At 41.3% G+C, this 20312-nt stretch overlaps 1 protein-coding gene across 2 annotated transcripts in view; it reads right to left on the bottom strand.

Moving 5' to 3' along the window:
* CLCN5 (chloride voltage-gated channel 5) overlaps positions 1 to 5644 on the bottom strand; it is a 163767-nt gene extending 158123 nt beyond the window's left edge. The window contains exons 1-3 of one of the 2 annotated variants that reach the window (XM_078363242.1): positions 5438 to 5644; positions 4490 to 4827; positions 2933 to 3076 (exon numbers count right to left, since the gene is read on the bottom strand). In XM_078363242.1, the coding sequence (XP_078219368.1) occupies positions 2933 to 2948 (16 nt within the window). In that variant the 5' untranslated portion in view covers positions 2949 to 3076; positions 4490 to 4827; positions 5438 to 5644. The remainder of the gene's footprint in view (positions 1 to 2932; positions 3077 to 4489; positions 4828 to 5437) is intronic. The other variant, XM_002762861.6, reaches the window with a different exon arrangement.
* Between the last annotated feature and the right edge of the window lie 14668 nt (positions 5645 to 20312).

Genomic DNA, 20312 nt, shown 5'->3' with positions numbered 1-20312 from the left:
TGGGATACACATATACGATGTGTAATGATCAAATCGGGGTAACTGGGATATCCAACACCTCTAACATTTATCTTTGTGTTAAAAACATTCCGATTTTTTTCAAGCCATTTTGAAATATACAATAAATTACTGTTAGCTGTAGTCTCCCTGCTGTACTATTGAATACTAGAACTTTTTCCTTTTCTCTAATTATATGCCTATACCCATTAACCCACTTCTCTTCATTCCCCAACCTCCTTCCCTTCCCAGACTCTGGAAACCAGCATTCGACTTTCTACCCTCATGAGATCCACATTGTTTTAGTTCCCATATGAGTGAGAATATACGGTATTTATCTTTCTGTGCCTGGTTTATTTCACTTACATAATGACTTCCAGTTCCATCTATGTTGCTGCAAATGACAGGATTTCATTCTTTTTATGGCTGACTAATATTTCATTGAGTATCTGTAACACATGTTCTTTATCCATTCATCCAGTGATGAACACTTAGGTTGACTTCCTCTCTTGGCTACTGTGAATAGTGCTGCAATCAACATGGGAGTGCAGCTCTCTTTTCAATACTGATTTCCTTTCTTTCGGCTATATACCTAGCAGTGGGATGAGTTACATTACTATCTCCATTTGCAGGAGAAAACTTGCACACAGAGGGATTAAGTGACTTGCCCAAGGCGTCGTATCTACCAAGAGACAGAAGCAATGGAATGAAACTCAGATCCACACATTTAACTATCATACCACACTGCTTCCAAACTATCATTGTACTTTGCTTGTTACTTCAGAGGTTGCCCAAAACAAGGGATAAGCTACAGTTATCCGAAGAGCTTACTTATATGGAACACACCCCTCTTTACTAATGCTAGAGAAATGAAGTTTCACTTCAATGCAATTTTAAGCACATCAGATTTCAGGACCTGGGCTTGCAAAATACATTATTTACTAAGAAAATACGATATTTTGATTAAGAGTTGTTAAACATTAAGATGTTTTTATTATAAAATAAATCATTAACTGGTAATGACATTTCCATTAACTACAGAGAAAAAAATACAGGCTCTTTATGCACCATTAGGAACAAAACTTTAGATCCCCATCTGTGTCAACCTCAGTTATGTAGTTTCAAAACTGTCTTTGAAACATTGACCAGACAGCCCACAGGTGTCTCAACCCCAGCAGGTCATCCAAATCCCGTGCACCATCTCCTTCAGCTACCTCTCATGCTCCCCATCCCAGAGAATGGCACCACTGGCCCTCAGGCACTCAAGCTGGTAGTTAATCCAGGCCCACTTCTTGCCACATCCAACCACAGAACATTCTAGAATCTCATTCTCTCTAATCTTTCTGCCCTTGCTTCTGCTCAGACCCTTACCATCTCTCCCCTCAAGTATTCCAGAAACCTCCTGACTGACTCCCAGTTTTCATCGTCTCCAGCTCAGCACTGCTGCCAAAGTAATCTTTCTAAAACAAAATCTGATTATGTTACTTCCCTGTTTAGAATCTTTGTCTTCAGGATAAAGTGTAAAATCCTTCCTAGAACATACAAGGCTCTTTATTATCTGGCCTCCAACTACCTTCCCTGCTTCATATGAGGTCGTGCCCCTACACATCTCACATGAGGCAAACAGAGCAACTTGGAACTTCCCAAACAGTGCTGCTCTGTCTGCCCAGAATGCAATTCTCTCATTTGCCCATCTGGCAAACTCCTACTCATTTTTTTAGACCAGCTCAAAACTCAGACTTCAGCAAGCTTTTCACTGGGCTTCCGTTGCTTTTTGTACCTCTGAATTCTAACACTTATTCAACATGGCAAAATTATTTGTTTATATGTCTGTCTTTAGATGACAAGGAATCTTCCAGCATCCTGCAACTTACTGTATCAGGATTGTTTGTTGAATGAATGTCTCAGGATTTAAGCAAGAATATCCAAACTGCTTTTGATAAATGCCCATTGTGTGAGTTAAAGCAAGCATACAGGCCAAATCTCATTTCCATAAATGGCTTCAAATTGATAATCTCTATACATGGAAGCTACTTGTTACATTTGTGTGCCTAAGTAAAGTCATAACCAACACAATGAAACATTTTTAAAAGATACATTAGACAAACAGCTAACCAACCTGCTGAATATTTCTAGATATTCAAGCTATTTCATTCTACTCCATTTAAGTGGTCTTTAACTTTTTCTGGGTCACAGGCCAATTTTGGCAATGTTTGTCTACCATTTCTTAAACCCACACTCACTTTTCATAACCATAAAAATCCCACATACCCCTGGAGATTCTGAAACCCTCCAAAGGGCACAAGCCTCAACCCCACTATAAATAAAACAATTTTGTATGTGATAGGAATTCACAAGTTCATGAGAGATGTAACCCATCAGCTAAGATACTCCTGAGCTTTGCTCTCAGGTAGTTCATATATTAAAATAGGCATTTTCCTTCTCAATGTTTATATTCTATCAAATATAAACACTGTAACATTAAATATGCTCTTTCAAACTGCATAAGTCACAAGAAAGTTTTTGTTGGGAAAATGAAGCTGGAGAGGCACCTACATCTGTCTCCCCCACCTTACGGTGGGGAATCTTATGATAGAAATGTGCCAGAAACAAATGAAAAACACAAATGAGAAAAAAAAATCCTATCTCCTGGCTTATAACCCAACAGGAGCACTCGTTTAAATGAAGGGAGTTCTTTTCAATGCTGCTGGCATGCCATTTTCCTACTTCTCCTCCAACCCCACTTTTAAATAATTTGAACTTATAGCTAGCAGCAGCTTCTTTTAAACTAATGTTTTGTCCTTGCAAAGACCAAGGGTTAAATTAAAGAACAGCTGGCTGCCTGCCATTGGCTGGGTGGGAAACTGTTGGGTGAGAGGGTAGAGAACAGAGTAGGAGGAAAAACCAGTTAGAAGAATAAGTACTAATTTCTTACCCTGCCACATGGCCATCTTGATTCTATCTTCACCCAAGCTGGGGTCACAGGCTGAGTTTCCCAGAGCCTCTCAGTTTTGTAGGGAGATTTGATGGAAAGGGAGCTATGTGGCTCTGTTTTCTGCAAGGTGCTAAAGCCCCAAACCTGAAAATGTAAACAGAAAAATAAATACCTAAAAGAAACTACACATTTCAAATGATTGAAAAGTATCTCCTGCCCCTCTCTGAACTTCTCTTTCAAAAATATGCAGGCATGGGTAGTGTCAAGTTTCCCTCTAAGCAGCAAGGTATCTCTGAAGAGAGAGAAAATCGAGAGATCTGGAGTGAGTTAATGTTGCCACTCAGTGCTGTACAATTCTGCATGAATCACTGGAGCTTCAGTAAATGAGTTTTGAGTCTCAACTGATGAGTTGCTGGATGAAATCACCATTAAGCCTTTCCTACCTTGAAGTTTCATGCTTTGGAGACTGAAGAGCAACATTAACAGCCAGTGCCCTAATCAACCCCTAAATACCCAACTTCACATTTAAAAATCAGTAGGAGAGAAAGTTTATGAATAAAGTTTGGAAACAGAGCTTGTATAGGGGAAAAAAGGAAGCAGAATAAAAAGTGAAGAGTGATACCCTTTGAGTGGTAGCTCTTTCTCCTGGCGTCATTATACTTTCCTACCGTGTGCAAATTTCATATAGTGAGCATACATTGCTTTTATAATGGGGGTAAATGAACCAAAGAAGAAAAATCTAAAAATGGAATATCAATTTAAAGAAAATCAAATTAATTCAGCTAATTCCTATTGTTAAAACTTCAAATCCAGTCTTAGGACAATACTATTTGTAAAGACATTAAAGGAGTTAGGGACCAGGCTCAGTGACTCACGTGTGTAATCCCAGCACTTTGGGAGGCTGAAGAGGGCGCATCACCTGAGGTCAGGAGTTCGAGACCAGCCTGGCCAACGTGATGAAACCCCATCTCTACTAAAAATACAAAAATTAGCCGAGCCTGACGGTACACTGTAATTACAGGTGATGCCTATAATCCCAACTACTCGAGTGGTCAAGGCAGGAAAATCGCTTGAACCTGGGAGGTGGAGGTTGTACTGAGCCGAGACTGTGCCCAGCCTGGGTGACAGAACAAGATCTGCCTCTAGAAAAAACAAAAACAAATGAGCTAGGAATTAGACAAAATGAGGGGTCTGACGAATTAGTTTGATTTAGAGGTTTAATACTCTGCTTGTCCATTTAAACAAGATCTCAGGTCTTCCCTATTCGGCACACAAGCCAATCTGTTGGGTTTTGTTTTATATAATAGTCTTCATCTTTTTGACCTGGTCAACATCAAAGTAGATTGCTATTTCTATATATTTTATACAACCAACACCTCCACCCACTAAGTGCGCTAAAGCACAAACACTGAAGGCTAATGCCAACGTGAGAATCACGTTGGCCTTCTTTAATGACAAAAGGGTTAACGTGTACACAAGTCCCAAAACATCAACAGAGAAAAGACAGTGCTCTGGACAAGGAAAAGTTGGTGAAGTCCAAGAAAAGTAGGAACTCACAAACTCCCAGGGTGAATTCACCAGGAAAAAGCACTCCGATGACTTATATGAGCCCTGGGACAGTCTGTTTTGGCTTGCGTTTCTTTTCTTCCTATTTCGCATGCAGTTAAGAAGTAATGATCGGCGCCCCGTAAAACTAGGCGAAATTGAACAGCTCTTAAGTTAAATCCGAGCAGTTGCTAATAAATGTACGAAGTTTATGTAAAGCAGCTTCGTACAGATTTTTTATGCTCCAAACTTCTAGATTTCCCTCACTTACCCGAGGCAGCTTCCACTGACGTTATTATCGCACGGGCACAGGTACAACTTCGCTTGGAACTCCCGGCAACTGATTTGCTCTGAAATGTTAATCAAAGGAAACGTGCATCAATGTAAAGGTAAAGTTTTTCCGTATGGGTCAAGGCGCTCAAGAGCAAGCCTCGAAATTCTGGAGAGAACCAGCTACGCGCGTTAAGTGGCAAAAGGAAAACAGCGCAGCAACTACTTTTCTCCAGCTCGCTAAGTTTCTCCACTTCGCTATACAAAACCAGCGGCAAGTCCAGAGCTGGAGGGAGAAGAGCCGGGCCTCGGCTGATTTTTGCCAGCCTAAGTCACCCTACCCCAGTCCGGGAAAGGGAACGCAGGCTGCTAACCACTCCGATTCAAAAGCGGGGCGGGCTTGGCGCCTCTCCGCAAGTTAACTTCGCTCGAGCAGCCCAGGGACCCTTCTCCGAGAACAGGGTTGGGCTCCCGAGAAGACGCCGCTCCGCACTGGCTGGAACTAGCCTGTCTACCTCCTCCGAGTGCCGGGCTGCCGCCGGGAGCGGGGAAGCCCCATCTCCTGGGGGCCAAGCCAGCAGGGTTGCGCTTCCCCTGTGTCGCTGAGCTTAGTGGGTGCTCCGGGGGTGGGCCGGGGGCCAGCGGCCCGCTAAGGACCTGCTGGGGAAGGGACAGCCCGTTTGCCTTTACCTGTCGCCGAGATCCGGAGCGACGGAGCCAGTGTCCGCCGCCGGTGGGCAGCGCGCTCGGTCGGCTCTGGCGTCCAGGACACCAAGTTGAGCGAGCGCCCCACGTAGCCGGCAGAGCTTCATTCACACAGCCCAGCCTGGGAGGATGGGGAGAGAAGGGGGAGCGAAGCGGGCGCGCGGCTCATGTGACAGGGCGCCTCGTAAGTATAGTCTCAGCCCAACTGGCGTCTGCGCGTGCGCGCCACGGCGGGCTCACACCCGGCACCTCGGCCCACCGAAGGTAAGGGGACGCCCGCCGGGGAGGAGCTGCGGGAGGAGCTGCGGGAGGAGTTTCAATTTGCGCAGCCGCAGTAAGTCAGCCCCGCTCGCTGCCATATTTAATGAGGACTGGGCGGGCTGGTCCTACCTAATCCAGTGCTGGGCGTGTCAGTTGCTTTTGAAAATGCAATGACCATTGTGTTTCACTATTTCCAGCCTGCAGTGCCTTTTTGCAGAGGGACATGGGTTGTCCTTAGAATAAAATTGTGTATCGTGAGCTTGTGGCCCACAGAGTAGTAGTAGTAGAAATCTAATACTAATAACATTAGATGACATAATTTGAGCTTCTTCTTAATATGCAGGCACTCTTCTAAACCCTTTACTTTTTTCATCTCATTTGGTGTTCACAATAACCGCAAGGGTATTTCTCCATTTTTACTCATAAGTATACACAGGCACAGAAAGCCTAAGTAACTTGTCCAAGCTCCTATAATAGTAGCAATAAGAATAGTGATCAAACGTAGTGATGCTTTTAACAGCCAACTTGATGCTCCCAACAACGCTGCGAAAACTACTGCATTTATCCGTACTGTATTATCTCCATGTTAATCATTACAAAACAGGCTCAGAAAAGCAAAAAGCACAGAACCAGTAAGTGGTAGAACTGGGAATCCAACCTAGGTCTGACTCTAAAGCCCTTACCCTAGCTTTGGAAGAAATAGCCCCCTGTTTTGCAGAAGAGAAAACTTGGGCCAAATGGGGTGCATTGACTCACTTAAGATGATCCAGCTAATTAGTTTTTGGCAGACTTGAGACTGGAATCCATATGATTAATCCAAGTAATCTAGCACCCAGATACTCTACTGCAGCAAACAATGTGGAATGGCTACTTTGGACAAGCTAAGTGGTCAGGGATTTAAAAACCCCTATCCTAGCCCAATCAGCATAAGGCTACCAGGGAAAAATCTGTAATCCAACATAGTCAGGCTTTGACCCACTGCAATATGAGAGACTGTACACCAGAGAAACCGTGGACATCTCATCAAACGGAAAAATATAGAGTATTATAGGATTGGGGAGAAGAGTGGAGCTTAGGTGAATTTTAAACAAAGCAGTGTTTTGGTAAGCTCAAAGCAAAGCAGTACTGTCATTTGGGGTCACCATCAGGTCTGGACTGCAAAGTGAACCCAGAGTTTTGTTTCCTTGGGAACCACAAAATAAAGATAGATGTGGAATGTTCTGTCCAGATACCCCTTATCTGAAGCTCTGCACCTGGGTTGGAAATTGAGGCTGCTTCTCTGTGTCAAAAAACTTATGTCCTCCAGATGCATGTGGTATGTTTTGTTCTTACTGATATGATTTCAAGCAGAAAAGTTTCTGATAATCTATGATTTTGGAGAACAAAGTCTCTCAGCGAATAAAAAAGTGGTGGTCACTGAAATAAAAACATTGTTAGTAATTCACAGCTGCAATATGTCCTCCAGAGAAATACTGTTCTCTGTTAAATTTGCATCTGGCTTTATCTGTGTGTTATTCCAGCCTGAGAATGGCCGGAGTTTTGTTTTCTCAGTCCAAAATAATTTTTGCTTTCTGAGCTGGTAAAAATCTCTTCCTTCAGGCACTCATAGTGTGTGGGATAGCCACAAATGACTAGAAAGAATCAGTACAGGCCTTTAATAAAAGTAAATCCAAGTGGAGGTAACACCATTGGCAAAGGTGAGCAGACAAGAAGTTTTATGCAAGGATCCGTGAATAGCCCTAAGTGGTTGAAATTTAGGGTAGGGAAGTGCAGGGGAATTGTGGAAGATAATACCCAGAAGGTAATTTGGGCCCCAATTTTGGAGGATCCTGAATATTGGACTAAGACTTGTACTTAATTCAGAAAGTGACTGAGGAAGAATTGTGGTTTCTGAGCAAGGCAATCCCCTTTTTGGAATTCGTATTTTAAAAAGTGAATCTAGAGTAATTGTTCAAAGAGAGGTTTGTTTGCTTGATTTTTTTTTCTGTCATTGAAGTAGAAGAAACTGGAGTTCATATGTAGGTCAAGCAGAAAAACTACTGGTGAAATCAACAATAAAGAGGCAAGAGGCCGGGCACGGTGGCTCACACCTGTAATCCCAGCACTTTGGGAGGCCAAGGAGGGTGGATATTCTGAGGTCAGGAGTTCGACACCAGCCTCGGCAACATGATAAACTCCATCTCTACTAAAAATACAAAAATTAGCCAGGCGTGGTGGGAGGCACCTTTAATCCCAGCTACTCGGGAGGCTGAGGCAGGAGAATTGCTTGAACCCAGGAGGCGGAGGTTGCAGTGAGCGGAGACCACGCCATTGCACTCCAGACTGGGCCACAAGAGCGAAACTCTATCTGACATACACACAAAAAAGAGGCAAGAAAAGGAGGGGTAACTAATGGAGTGAAATAATTGAGAGGAGAGAAATGAGATTCAAAACACAAGCTAACCTCAGACACCTCTTCCTCTGATACAAGAAAAAACGGGTTGAAGGATGGCAGTCTGGTTCGAAGGAGACATGTCACGAAGCTGCCTCTGCAGAGCAAACATATTGGCTTTACTTGGAGTACACAGGGGTTTATTTGGGAGAGCTGAGGAGGGAGTGGGAGCGGGTGGGAGGGGAGCAGGGAGTTGCGGGGGATTGGAAGTTATGAGATGGCTGCAGTACACGCAGATTACCACTTGGTGTCGCCACTGACCGATGACAGCCTGGAGGGCTCCCGTTGGGAACCAAATTTCCCCTTCCCCCCAAAAAAGTGTGCATTCCAAAAAAAGAACATTTTATTATTTTTTTTTTTCGAACTGCAAAATACAACAGGGAGTGAACACTGGAACCAGGCTGCCTAGGCTGGCCAACCATAATTACAAGCTGTGTCACCTTGCTCAACTCACCTAACCTCACTGTTTTGGGTTTCTTACCTATAAAATGGGATAATAGGATTAAATGTATTAATAGATGCAGAACAGTTAGAACAGATTAAGCACTTAATAAATGTTAGCTTGTATTACTATTGATGATGATGATGATGAACAAGGCTCCTTCAGCCTTTGGATCCCCAAGTTTTTCAGAAGCTACTTGTGTGGTGAGTATAAATGCGTATACAACAATACCTTCCCAAGTGAAGTGGTCAGAGTGTGGTGCTAATGAGGCAGAGTTTACAGTTCAATCAAGAGGTACAGCTTCTGTTAACTTGTTTTCTTTTCCGTGGCTCAGACCACTCTCTAGAGAAATCCAGCCAGGTGTCTCATGTGTCTGTGCCCATGGTCATGAGTGGGTTTGGCCAAGAAAGTGAAGGTAGATCAACATAATGAGTCCGTTGCTGTCCTCCTCCTAGCCTGGAAAAAATTGAAAAGATGCTACCACCCCACCTCCCATGATGGTCAACAAACTGTTAACAGGTCAAGAGCCATTTCAGTTCTTATAAAGCAAAGAGTAAATTGTGATCTCAAAACTTATTTTTAAAAAAGCAGGGAATTTCTCTGTATAATAAAAGATAGCATTTTAGACTTAATATTGCATAAGAAAAGGCTTTAGAACAATAGATCACAGTGACACCTAAAGTATCATGTCTAAATGCAGCTTTAACTTTCATTTTAAAATTGGCATTGCAAATAGAGACAAATAGTTAGATGAGTACATAGCCAGGTAGAGTAGTAACTCAATGTTTCTGGTATGGTTCTAATGTATTTGTTTCACATTTTTTGAGCCCTTACTATTATGCTAGCCATTGTGCTAGCACTAGAGATGCTGATTTTAAAGTAAAATTTCCCGAGTGCCTAAGAAATGCATGGGGAAAAAATGAGGCACAATAAAATAAAATGAACAAAGTTCTCTAGCTCGAGGGAATCTATCAAAACCACAGGTTAGGAAATCCTGATAATAAAGTGATCTGAAGTCATTTGTAATTTCCCTGTGCCTAGAGAGCAGGGTATCAAAATTAACAAATGGCTTCTATACCAAAAACGGATAGCTAACCTCATAATTGGAGAAATACTAATAAAAGCTACCATGAGATACCATTGACAAAGTTTTAAATATTTATAATACATTGTGTTGGCTGGGCACAGTGGCTCACACCTGTAATCCCAGCACTTTGGGAGGCCAAGATGGGCAGATCGCTTGAGCCCAAGAATTCCAGACCAGCCTGGCCAGTGTGACAAAATCCCATCTCTACTGAAGATACAAAAATTAGGCAGGTGTGGTGGTGCACGTCTGTAATCCTAGCTACTCGGGTGGCTGAGGCAGGAGAATTGTCTGAACCTGAGAGGCAGAGGTTGCAGTGAGCTGAGACTGCACCACTACACTCCAGCCTGGGCAACAGAAAAAGACCGCCTGAAAAATAATAATAATCATAATACACTGTATTGACAAAGCAGGGGTGGGAGGGTAAGTCCTTTCATAAATTGTTGGTGGGAGTGCAATTAGTCCATTGAAGGCAATTTTGCAATAGCTATGAAAATTACAAATATATGAGACTTTGATCCCAAAATTCCATTTCCAGAAATTTCTCCTTCAGTTATGTTTGCATGGGTATAAAATGTTATATGAACAAGGTTATTCACTGTAGCATTGTTAGTAATAATAAAAACTAGGAAGCAACCAGATGTACCTCAATAGGGGGCTGATCAAATAAATAATGTGCATCTCTCCGATGGGAAAAAAAAAGAATGGGAGGCCAAGTGCGGTGGCTCACACCAATAGTCACAGCACTTTGGGAGGCCAAAGTGGGAGGATCGTTTGAGCCCAGGGATTCAAGACCAGCCTGGGCAATATGAGAACCTGTTGATAGAAATAATACAAAAATTAGCCAGGTGTGGTAGTGCACCTGTGATCCCAGTTCCTCAGGAGGTTGAGATGGGAGGATCACTTGAGTCTGGGAGTTCAAAGCTACAGTGAGCCTCAATTGCACCACTGCACTCTGGCCTAGACAACAAAATGAGACCCCATCTCAAAAAAAAAAAAAAAAAAAAGAATGAGAAAGGTTTTCATGTATTTTACTCAAAATTCTCTACAATACAATATGTGGTTGTAGAGCTATGTACCATCTCAATTTTGTGCCATGGACATGTATTACCCATTCAATTATATATCTTTAAAAGTAATATAGGAAGACAAGAATAGTGGTTGATTGAAGGAGAATTTTTGACAACTGGCTTTCATGAGAAATTTTAATTTTTAAAAATTCCATCTCAGGCAAAGTATGACAGCTCATGCCTATCATCTCAGCATTTTGGGAGGCCAAGGCAGATAGATCATTTGAAGTCAGGAGTTCGAGACCAGCCAGGCCCACATGGTAAAACCCCCATCTCTACTAAAAATACAAAAAATTAGCCAGGCATGGTGGTGCACACCTGCAGTCCTAGCTACTCGGGAGGCTGAGGCAGAAGAATTGCTTGCATCCAGGAGGTGGAGATGGCAGTGAGCTGAGATCACACCCTGCACTCCAGTCTCGATGATAAAGCAAGACTCCATCTCAAAAAAAAAAAAAAAAAAAAAAAAAAATCCCACGTCAGGCTGCTGCCCTCTATGTGAGAGAAGTCCAAGTCTAGCTAGAGTTCCTACTAGTCTAAGGCAGCAGATATGAGGGTTTGTTTAGGGAATGTTTTTGAGGATTTGAAGATCTCTCGCTTGTAAGTTCATCGGCTCTGTATAGACTTCTGTTCCATAGAGGAGTTAAAGCGCAGTAGAATAGTGGTAGTGGTTTCTCTGAACCACTCTGCTCCCTGTTCGCCAGCTAGCCTGCAAGCTCCTTGACGGCAGGCCCATGTCCTATATTTTTCTTTATATTCCTTATAGCAATGCTTTTCAAACTATTTGCAGGAAAAACCCATTTTCCCCAAAATCCATCGTGTATCAATACTTTTATAAAATACAATTCTAATAAATTACTAGAAAAATGATATAACAAAAACTCAAAATACAAGTGCAACTCTTTCATGATTATATTCAACAGATATAAAATTACTCTGTTAAATTCTTAAGGTTTTGAAACATTTACTCTCAACTTTATCCTATTCGATTCAACCCAACAATAAGCAGTTTGTGGACCAGCAGTGGGCCGAGGACCACACTTTGAATAATATTACCTGACAGGACTACTGCAGCACCCAGCTCATTGTAGGAATTCAATAAATCTTGGGTTTAATTCTGCATTTCTATAGAATGTTTTCTACTTTGTGTTTTCAAATCTATTTCCCTCTGCTATCCTCACACCACTTTCCGAGTTAAGTGGAGCAGATTTTGTCATTCCCATTTGACAGAAGAGGAAGTTGAGGCATGCAGATTAAGCGATTTCCCTGATCTGAAACAGCTACTTTGTGTCAGAACCCCAAATTCGTCTCTGACTCCTACTGCATCTTGTGGCAGTGGCATTAAGAAAGGCTTCCAGTCAAAGAGTCCCACCAATTAGAGTAAAACCTGCCTTAGGTTTTCCAAATAATAGCAAGTTGCCTACCTGGTACAATAGAAAAGGCAGAGACTCAAATCCGGGCTTGAATCAGTTTTACCTGTGATTCTGTCTCCTTATCTCTAAAGGGGATAATAGCAACTTCTCCCAAAGCTGCACTAAGAACTGTATGGTGGTCGGGTGCAGTGGCTCACGCCTGTAATCCCAGCATTTTGGGAGGCCAAGGCAGGTGTATAACGAGGTCAGGAGTTCAAGACCAGCCTGGGCACATATACACCATGGAATATTATGCAGCCATCAAAAACGATGAGTTCGTGTCCTTTGTAGGGACATGTATGAACCTGGAAACTATCATTCTCAGCAAACTGACACAAGAACAGAAAATCAAACACCGCATGTTCTCACCAATAGGTGGGTGTTGAACAATGAGAACACATGGACACAGGGAGGGGAGCATCACACACTGGGATCTGTTGGGGGGAAATAGGGGAGGGACAGCGGGGGGTAGGGAGTTGGGGAGAGAGAGCAAGGGGAGAAATGCCAGATATAGGTGAAGGGGAAGAAGGCAGCAAATCACACTGCCACGTGTGTAACTATGCAACAATTTTGCATGTTCTTCACATGTACCCCAAAACCTAAAATGCAATTTAAAAAAAGACAAACTTCAAACAACAACAACAAAAGACCAGCCTGGCCAAGATGGTGAAACTCTGTCTCTACTAAAAATAGCCGGGCGTGGCGGCACGTGCCTGTAATCCCAGCTACTTAGGAGGCTGAGACGGAGAATTGCCTAAACCTGGTAGGCGGAGGTTTCAGTGAGCCAAGATCATGCCACTGCACTCCAGCCTGGGCGACAGAGCGAGACTCAGTCTCAAAAAAAAAAAAACTATATGGTGAATTAAATAGCCAGGCTCGTAGTTCAGAAAGAATGGTTGTTATTAATATTAGGCTCAGTTTAGAAGCCCTGCCTTGAAGAGTTTGCTCCTTAATCCTCATCACATGGAATGCGCGCCATCTACTGGTAGAGCAGGGAACACATCTCTAGGAAGAGGCTTTGCTCTCCATAGGAATGGATGTGAATCATGACCTTTATTTCTCTTTTTGCACTGACTGCTAGAAAGTTTGGAACCAAATATTTGGTATCCCCCACCCCCGGCAAGTGAGCAGGATTTTACAAATTGCATTTTACAATTGCATTTTATGTTAACTTTACCTCTGGTTCCATTTTATTTTACCTATCCAAAACCCTCCCATGGCTCCCAAACCATGGCTCAAGTAGAGCAAAAGTCAAAGTCCTTACACAGGACTTACATGTACATAGCTGTGCATGGTCGGGCCCCCTGTTGGCCCTCTGACTTGCCACCAGATACTCTCTTCCTTATTCATACTGTTTCATTTTATTTTTCCATTTTATATGTTTCTTGGCTGGATTATCTCATTTTTTAATCAAATTTTGTAGTCACTTTGAATACCCTTTAGAATATGTAGAATAGTGATTTACTAAACTAGATAGAATTTGACAAGCATATATTCTAGTTTTTGTTGTTGTTAGTCTGGAAGGAATGCACTCATCCCTATTCCTCCTGCTAAGAAAAACACTGGACATTATATGTAAAACAAACAAGAAAATTCTGAATGATGAAGAGAAGGCAGACCAACCAGGGACCTTTGGAACCTGAGGAATGACACATTGTTTGAGTGCTGTCAGTGGAGGCCTAATGGACAGTTTGGATTTTCACCCTTTCCCAATAGGAATGAGGTGCCTTTCCTGCCCCATGGCGAATACATGGTCTTCCATCTCCGACTGGAAATAATATGGTGGTCCCCTTCCTGGCAGGGTGTCTGAGAAATCCAGTTAAAACAGAAGATTTGAATAAGATCCAGAGTCATTGCTTAACATCTAATATGTCCAGGATACAAACAAAAATCACTTGTCATAGCAAGAACCAGAGGAATCTCAAATTAAAAAAAAAAACCTATGTGACACAGATGTTGGGATTGAGTTACAAGGGTTTTAAAGCAGCTAACGTAAAAACACTTCAAAGAGCAATTATGACCAGACTTGAAATAAATTAAAAATTAGAAAATTTCAGCAAAAAATGATATAAAGGAGAATCAAATGAAAAATTTATAACCAAAAAAAATACAATAACTAAAATTTGAAAACTCATTGGATGGACTCAACAGCAGAATGGAGAATATAGAGGAAACAATGGTAGAACTAGATGACAAGACAATAGAAATAACATAGTTTGAGCAGCAGACAGAAGTACACTGGGAAAAAAAAGCATGAGCAGAGCCTGTAGAACTTTAACAACAGATATAACATTCATATTACAACATATCCAGAAGGAGAGAAGAAAAAAAATGTGGTGCTGAAACTCTATTTGAATAAATAATGACAGAAATTTTGCAAAATTTGAGAAAAGACTACTTACAGATCCAATAGCTGAGCAAACTCCCAAGCAGAATAAACCCCAAGAAACCCAGGCCAAGATACAGCAAACTTTTGTAAACTAAAGATAAAGGAAAAAATCTTGAAAGCAGCAATGAGAAATGACACCTTACCTAGATGGTAAAAGCTATTTGAATGAAGGTGTATTTCTCAGAGGAAATCATGGAGGCCAGAAGGAAAAGGCACAATGTTTTTCAAGCGCTGAAAGAATAGAGTGTATGAAGAATACTCAAAATTGAACAGTAAAAGAAAACAAAAATCCAATTGGAACATAAGCAAAAGAAACAAAGAGGCACTCCACTGAAGAGGATATATGGTTGACAGATAAACACATAAAAAGATGTTTAACATCACTAGCTATTAGAGAAATGCCAGTGAAAACTATGAGATATCACTACACACCTGCTAAAACAGCAAAACTAAAACACCATGATAATATTAAGTGCTGACAAGAATGCAGAGAAACTGGATTTTTTCATACGTTTCTGGTGAGAATCGTAAAACGATATAACTATTCTGGAAAGTAGTTTGGCAGTTTCTTAATGAATACACATACACTTACTTTATGATCAGGAACAAGTTCCACATCCTGTATGGAAAGAAATGGAAGGGGTCCATGTGTGTCCCGCAATGGCTACCTGGTGTCAGTCATGAGCCAGAAGAGTTTCCTGTGGATCCTAAGGGCCAGTGAGCTGACAGGCATGGCCTTGGTGGACACCAGCTATACATCCACCAGATGAGTGGTGTAAAGAACTTCATCTCACTGCAGATGTCACTACCAGGAGGAGAGCAAGACACTGAGCTACCTGTCCCAGGACACCAAGTTCCTCAAGGTGCACAGCATGGACTTCATGGCAGCCGGTGTCCTGGTGTCTGGCCAAGACCACAACCTTATGGTATACATGTATCCATCAGAAGCTAAGGAGATTTTTGGGGATATCAAAACTCCTAAGCTGGGCAGACTTCCATGTAGCCACCCGCATGTATACATTCTGAAGGACCCTGTGCCAGGTAGTCCCCCGGGGCCCATCAAACAGTCAGTGCAGGGGTGGGGAGAACACACTGGACGCCACATGGTATTTGGAGTCTGCTGCTGGTGAAGAAAACCTCCCAGAGGCTGCTGATGCTACAGAACGCTCTGACCACCATGCTGCCCCACCTCGCCAGCCTCAACCTCCTATACCTTCCAGGTGCTGCACATGGACCACTGCATCCTAGAGAACACCAATTAGAGTGTCCTCAACCAAGAACTGCTTAACCTCTACCTTTGCCTCAGCACCATGGGTTGTGTGTGATGAGCTGACCAAAAAAATCCACGCCATGCCTGACATTGTCCTGAATGACTTGTAGGAGGCATACAGTGTCACTGCCACTTCTAGCCCATGGATGCCGCTGCTGCCCCTGTACACTGCTTCCCAACCCCATTTTGTACAAAACACAAGGAAACGGATAGAAAGGAAACATGATAGACACGTACATTAACAAATGGATCTCAAGGACATTACAGTGCGTGCAAAAAGGCAATCTCGAAAGGTCGCATATTTAGGATTCCATTTATATCACGTTTTCTATTTGAGAAAATTACAGAGATGGAGAACAGATTAGTGGTTGCCAGGGAATAGGGATGGTGGGTGGGAGGGGAGTAGGTATTGCTATAAAGGGGTAGCAAGGAGTTCTTTGTGGTAATGGAACAGTTCTGTATCTTGATTGCTATGGTGGTTACACAAATGTACGTATATGATAAAATGGCATAGAATTATTCACACACATTGTACCAATGCCAATTTCCTGGATTCGATATACTGTAGTTTTTAGAATGTGACTATTGGGGAAATCTGGGTAAAGTTTACAAAGGGCCTCTCTGTATTATTTTTGTGACTTCTTGTGTATCTATAATTATTTCAAAATAAAACGTTCAAAAAATGAGCAAAGAGAAATGGCAGAGATTGAATACAGAAAATTCTAGCAAGTAATTTTGCTATAAAGGGGAGCAGAGATATGGGGTAAATAATGAGCAAGGGATGAGCTAAAAATATTTTTTAAATTTTTGAATGAGAGCAATAATAGCATGGTTAAAGTTGATGAGAAATAACCTGTTGGTGGCGGGGGTGGGGGTGGGATTTATGCTACAAGGGCAAGAGAGGAGAGGACTGCCAGAAGGGGACAGGATCTAGTGAACAATTAGTGGGGTTGACCTAGCTAGGAGCAGAGACGGTTCATCCATCGTAACGGGAGAAAGGGTAGAGTATACACAAAGATTTACGTAGGTAAAAAGATATGGTGGTAGAAATTTGTAGGCTTTGTTTTCTGATTGCCTCTGTTTTCTCAGTGAAACCGGAAGCAAGGTCATAAGCTGAGAATGAGGATGTGTGCTGAGGTATTAGAGGTTTGAAGGGAGAGGAGAAGGTATAAAATAGTTGTCTAGGAAACCAGCAGAGTAAATGGACTAGGATAATAATATGTGATTTCCTGGCAACATTAAGTGCCCACTTGATGGTTGTGGGCTTGAATTTAAAGTGATAGCGTCATTTTGTGTTTTTCCCCAGCCACATTCAGCTCTGGGGATGGAGGAGAGGAAAAGGAGTTACTGATAAGGACAAGAGAGAGGCAAAAAGCTGCAATTAGGTGGAGGACAAAACTGGAAGGGGGGAGTTTCAAGGAATTGAGAAGTTGGGATGTTGGAAGGATCAGGTATTGAGATATAGGGGATCATAAAGAATTAACACAAGATTGACTAGAGAGAGTAACAGTGAAACAGGAGCCAAAATTTTTGAGAAACTGGAGGGACACTGATGGTCTATAAATAACAGCAAGGTAGGATGGTAGGTAATATAATCTGTGACAAGGAATTCAAAGATTGGGAATTTTGGGAGGAGAAAAGGAGAATGATCTGGAAGTGGCAACAAGGGACCTCAGGATATGGGATAAAAAAAAAAACACTGCTTGAAAGGGCTGTAAAGTCCTTGGATGAATCCAGATTTCAGTTAACTCAAGAAGGTGAGGGGAGCATTCAGCAAACAGGGAATTGTTATAGGGGATTTTGCTGATGACTTTGAGTTCTAGATGAGGTAACTGTATAGTTAATCATACAATCTGGGACAATTTAGAGAATGACAGATGCCAGAGAGTGGCACACCATACACTGAAATTGTCCTGGGCAAACAAGGATGATGGTTTTAGAGGACATGGTAGAATGATTTCAGAATCTGGAGAGGGCTAAGAGGTTAGAATAGGGAAATATACAAAGTTGTATGAGGATTAGAACATGAGACACACAGGTAGAAGCCAAGGAGTTCCAGGGTTCTTGTCATGACTGACATAAAAGAAGTTGAAAGGTATAAAGGGCTTATTTCAGTGATCTTAAGGCAAATAGTCATAGCATGTCTGTGATTGTTGATGGGGAAGAGGTGGATGGGTGATTGGGGCTTGCTCTTTAATTCTGTTCATGGAAATGCAGAGTCCTGGAGAGGGGAGTTCTATTCCTAGCCAATAAGGACAACAATTCGATCCTAAGCCCCACTGAAGAAGATCTAGATATTTCTGAAATCCTTTATGCTTCCAGTATGAATTGTTTTAAAAACTGGGACTGGACTGACTATAGATGAGGAAATTAACTGACCTAATGAGAAGCGAAGGATGGCAGAAACAAGAGACTTAGTGATGCTTTTCACAGAAATTATAGGAAAACACACTGACACTGACAAATGCAGAAAATATCAAGCTGAAGAGGAGAAAGAACAGGGTGCATTACTTAGATCTAAAAACCTGACAGATTAAGAACAAAATGGTTGACATGCTGTTTGAATACTTAGGGTGCTCAGTCCTTATTTGTCTTTGTCTTTTCTTTCCTGTTTATGTTCATTCCTCAGATTACTTTATCCAGTCTCCTGATTTTAATTACCATCAAGAAGCTGATGACTTCCAAACTTACCTCTTTAGACCTAATTTCTCTCCTAAATTCTAGATCGTATATCTAACTGCTTTCTTGACATCTCAACTTGGATGTCTAACAGATGTCTCAAACTTAACACTTTGAACACTGAACCCCTAAGTTTTCCTTAAATAATTGTTCCATCCCCAGCATGCTTCATTTCAGTCTATGGAAAACTATACTTGCAATTACTCAAGCCAAAAACCTTGAAACTACAGTCGACCCTTATCCATTAAATAACCAACCTCAGATTGAAAATATTCAGGGGAAAAAACAATTAAAATGTTAATAAAATAAAATTTAAAATAAGTACAATAAATATTACATGGCATTTACATAGTATTGGATATTATAAATAGTCTACAGATGATTTAAAGTATACGGAAGAATGTGTGTAGGTTACATACAAATGCTACACCATTTTATATAAAGACTGCAGCATCCACGGATTTTGGTAGGGGGAGAGCTGGAACCAATTCCCCATGGCAGATATAGAGGGATGACTGTATTAGCAAATCCCTTTGCTTTCTCCTCAGAACACATTCAGAACTGAACCATTTCTCACCTTCTCTACCACTGCCATACTGTTCCCAGACACCATGATCCCTCACTTGGTTACTGAAATACTGTTCTAACTAACCTCCCTGAGTCTATATAGCTTACCACCCTATATTCTATTCACAACACAAAAGTCAAAATGATCCTTTTATAACACAAATCAAATTATGTTACTCCTCCGTTCAAAACCCTCCAGTGGCATTACCATCTTACTCAAATGAAAATGTATACTCCTTATGTTCTTATTATAGCTTACAAAGAAGGCCCTACGATCTGTTCCATGCATAAATCTATAACCTCATCTTCCATCATTCTCCACCCCTCCTCTAGCCACAGTGACTTCGTGTTGCTGTTTTTAGACCTGCCATGCTCTCTCCACCTCAGGGCCTTTGCCCTTGCTGCTTACTCTGCCTAAAAAGCTATCCCTCCCCTTTAGCCCCACCTTTGCAAGCTCTCCCACTTGACTTGGGTCTCTGTTATATGTCTTCTCCTTTTCCTTCTACCACTTATTCTAAAATACTAGCCCTTTTGTCTTCTAATCTTTTATTTATTTTTCTACAATGCTGTATATTTCACTCATTTTATTTCTTATTTCCTTCTCTCACTAGAATATAAGTTTCACGAGGGCGGGAACTTTGTCTCATTCATCACTGCATTTCCTAACAACGGTACTTGGCACATGGGTGAGTACTCAAAATTTTGATTGAATGAAGATTAAAGTATAAATGATTAAATAGATCAAATAAATTTTAGATGAGATCATTTTAATATGTTAAGTAAAATACTAGTTTTAGACTTGTTCCCAGATACCTTATAGAGTTTTATTCTCCTGCAAATGAGATCCTTCTTTAACAATTACATTTTAACTGCTAATTGCTACTATATAGGAATTCTAATGATACTATATGAAATTCTGTATCTAGCAACCTTGTTGAATTCTCTCATTCTAAGTTTGTTTATAGATTCTCATAGATTTTATATATAACCATATCATCTGCGAATTATATTTTTACCTTCTTTCTCTTTTTTCTTTTTTTCCTTTTTGTCATTTTAGTGCATTCATTAGAACTTTCAGTATCATGTTGGAAAAGAATGGTACTGTTTGCTGTGAGTTTGGAGTAGCTATCCTTTTTCACTTCTGTGTCTGTTATGTTTTGTTGTTTGTTTTTAAATTATGAATGTTGAATTTTAGTTGCTTTTCTACTAACATAATCATATGGTTTCTCTCCTTTTTATCTATTAATGTGGTGAATTA

This window comes from Callithrix jacchus, chromosome X, assembly GCF_049354715.1.
Source record: "Callithrix jacchus isolate 240 chromosome X, calJac240_pri, whole genome shotgun sequence".
NCBI classification, from domain to species: Eukaryota; Metazoa; Chordata; class Mammalia; order Primates; family Cebidae; genus Callithrix; species Callithrix jacchus.
Note: the sequence above shows the minus strand (reverse complement) of the source record. Positions and strands in the feature narration are given on the sequence as shown.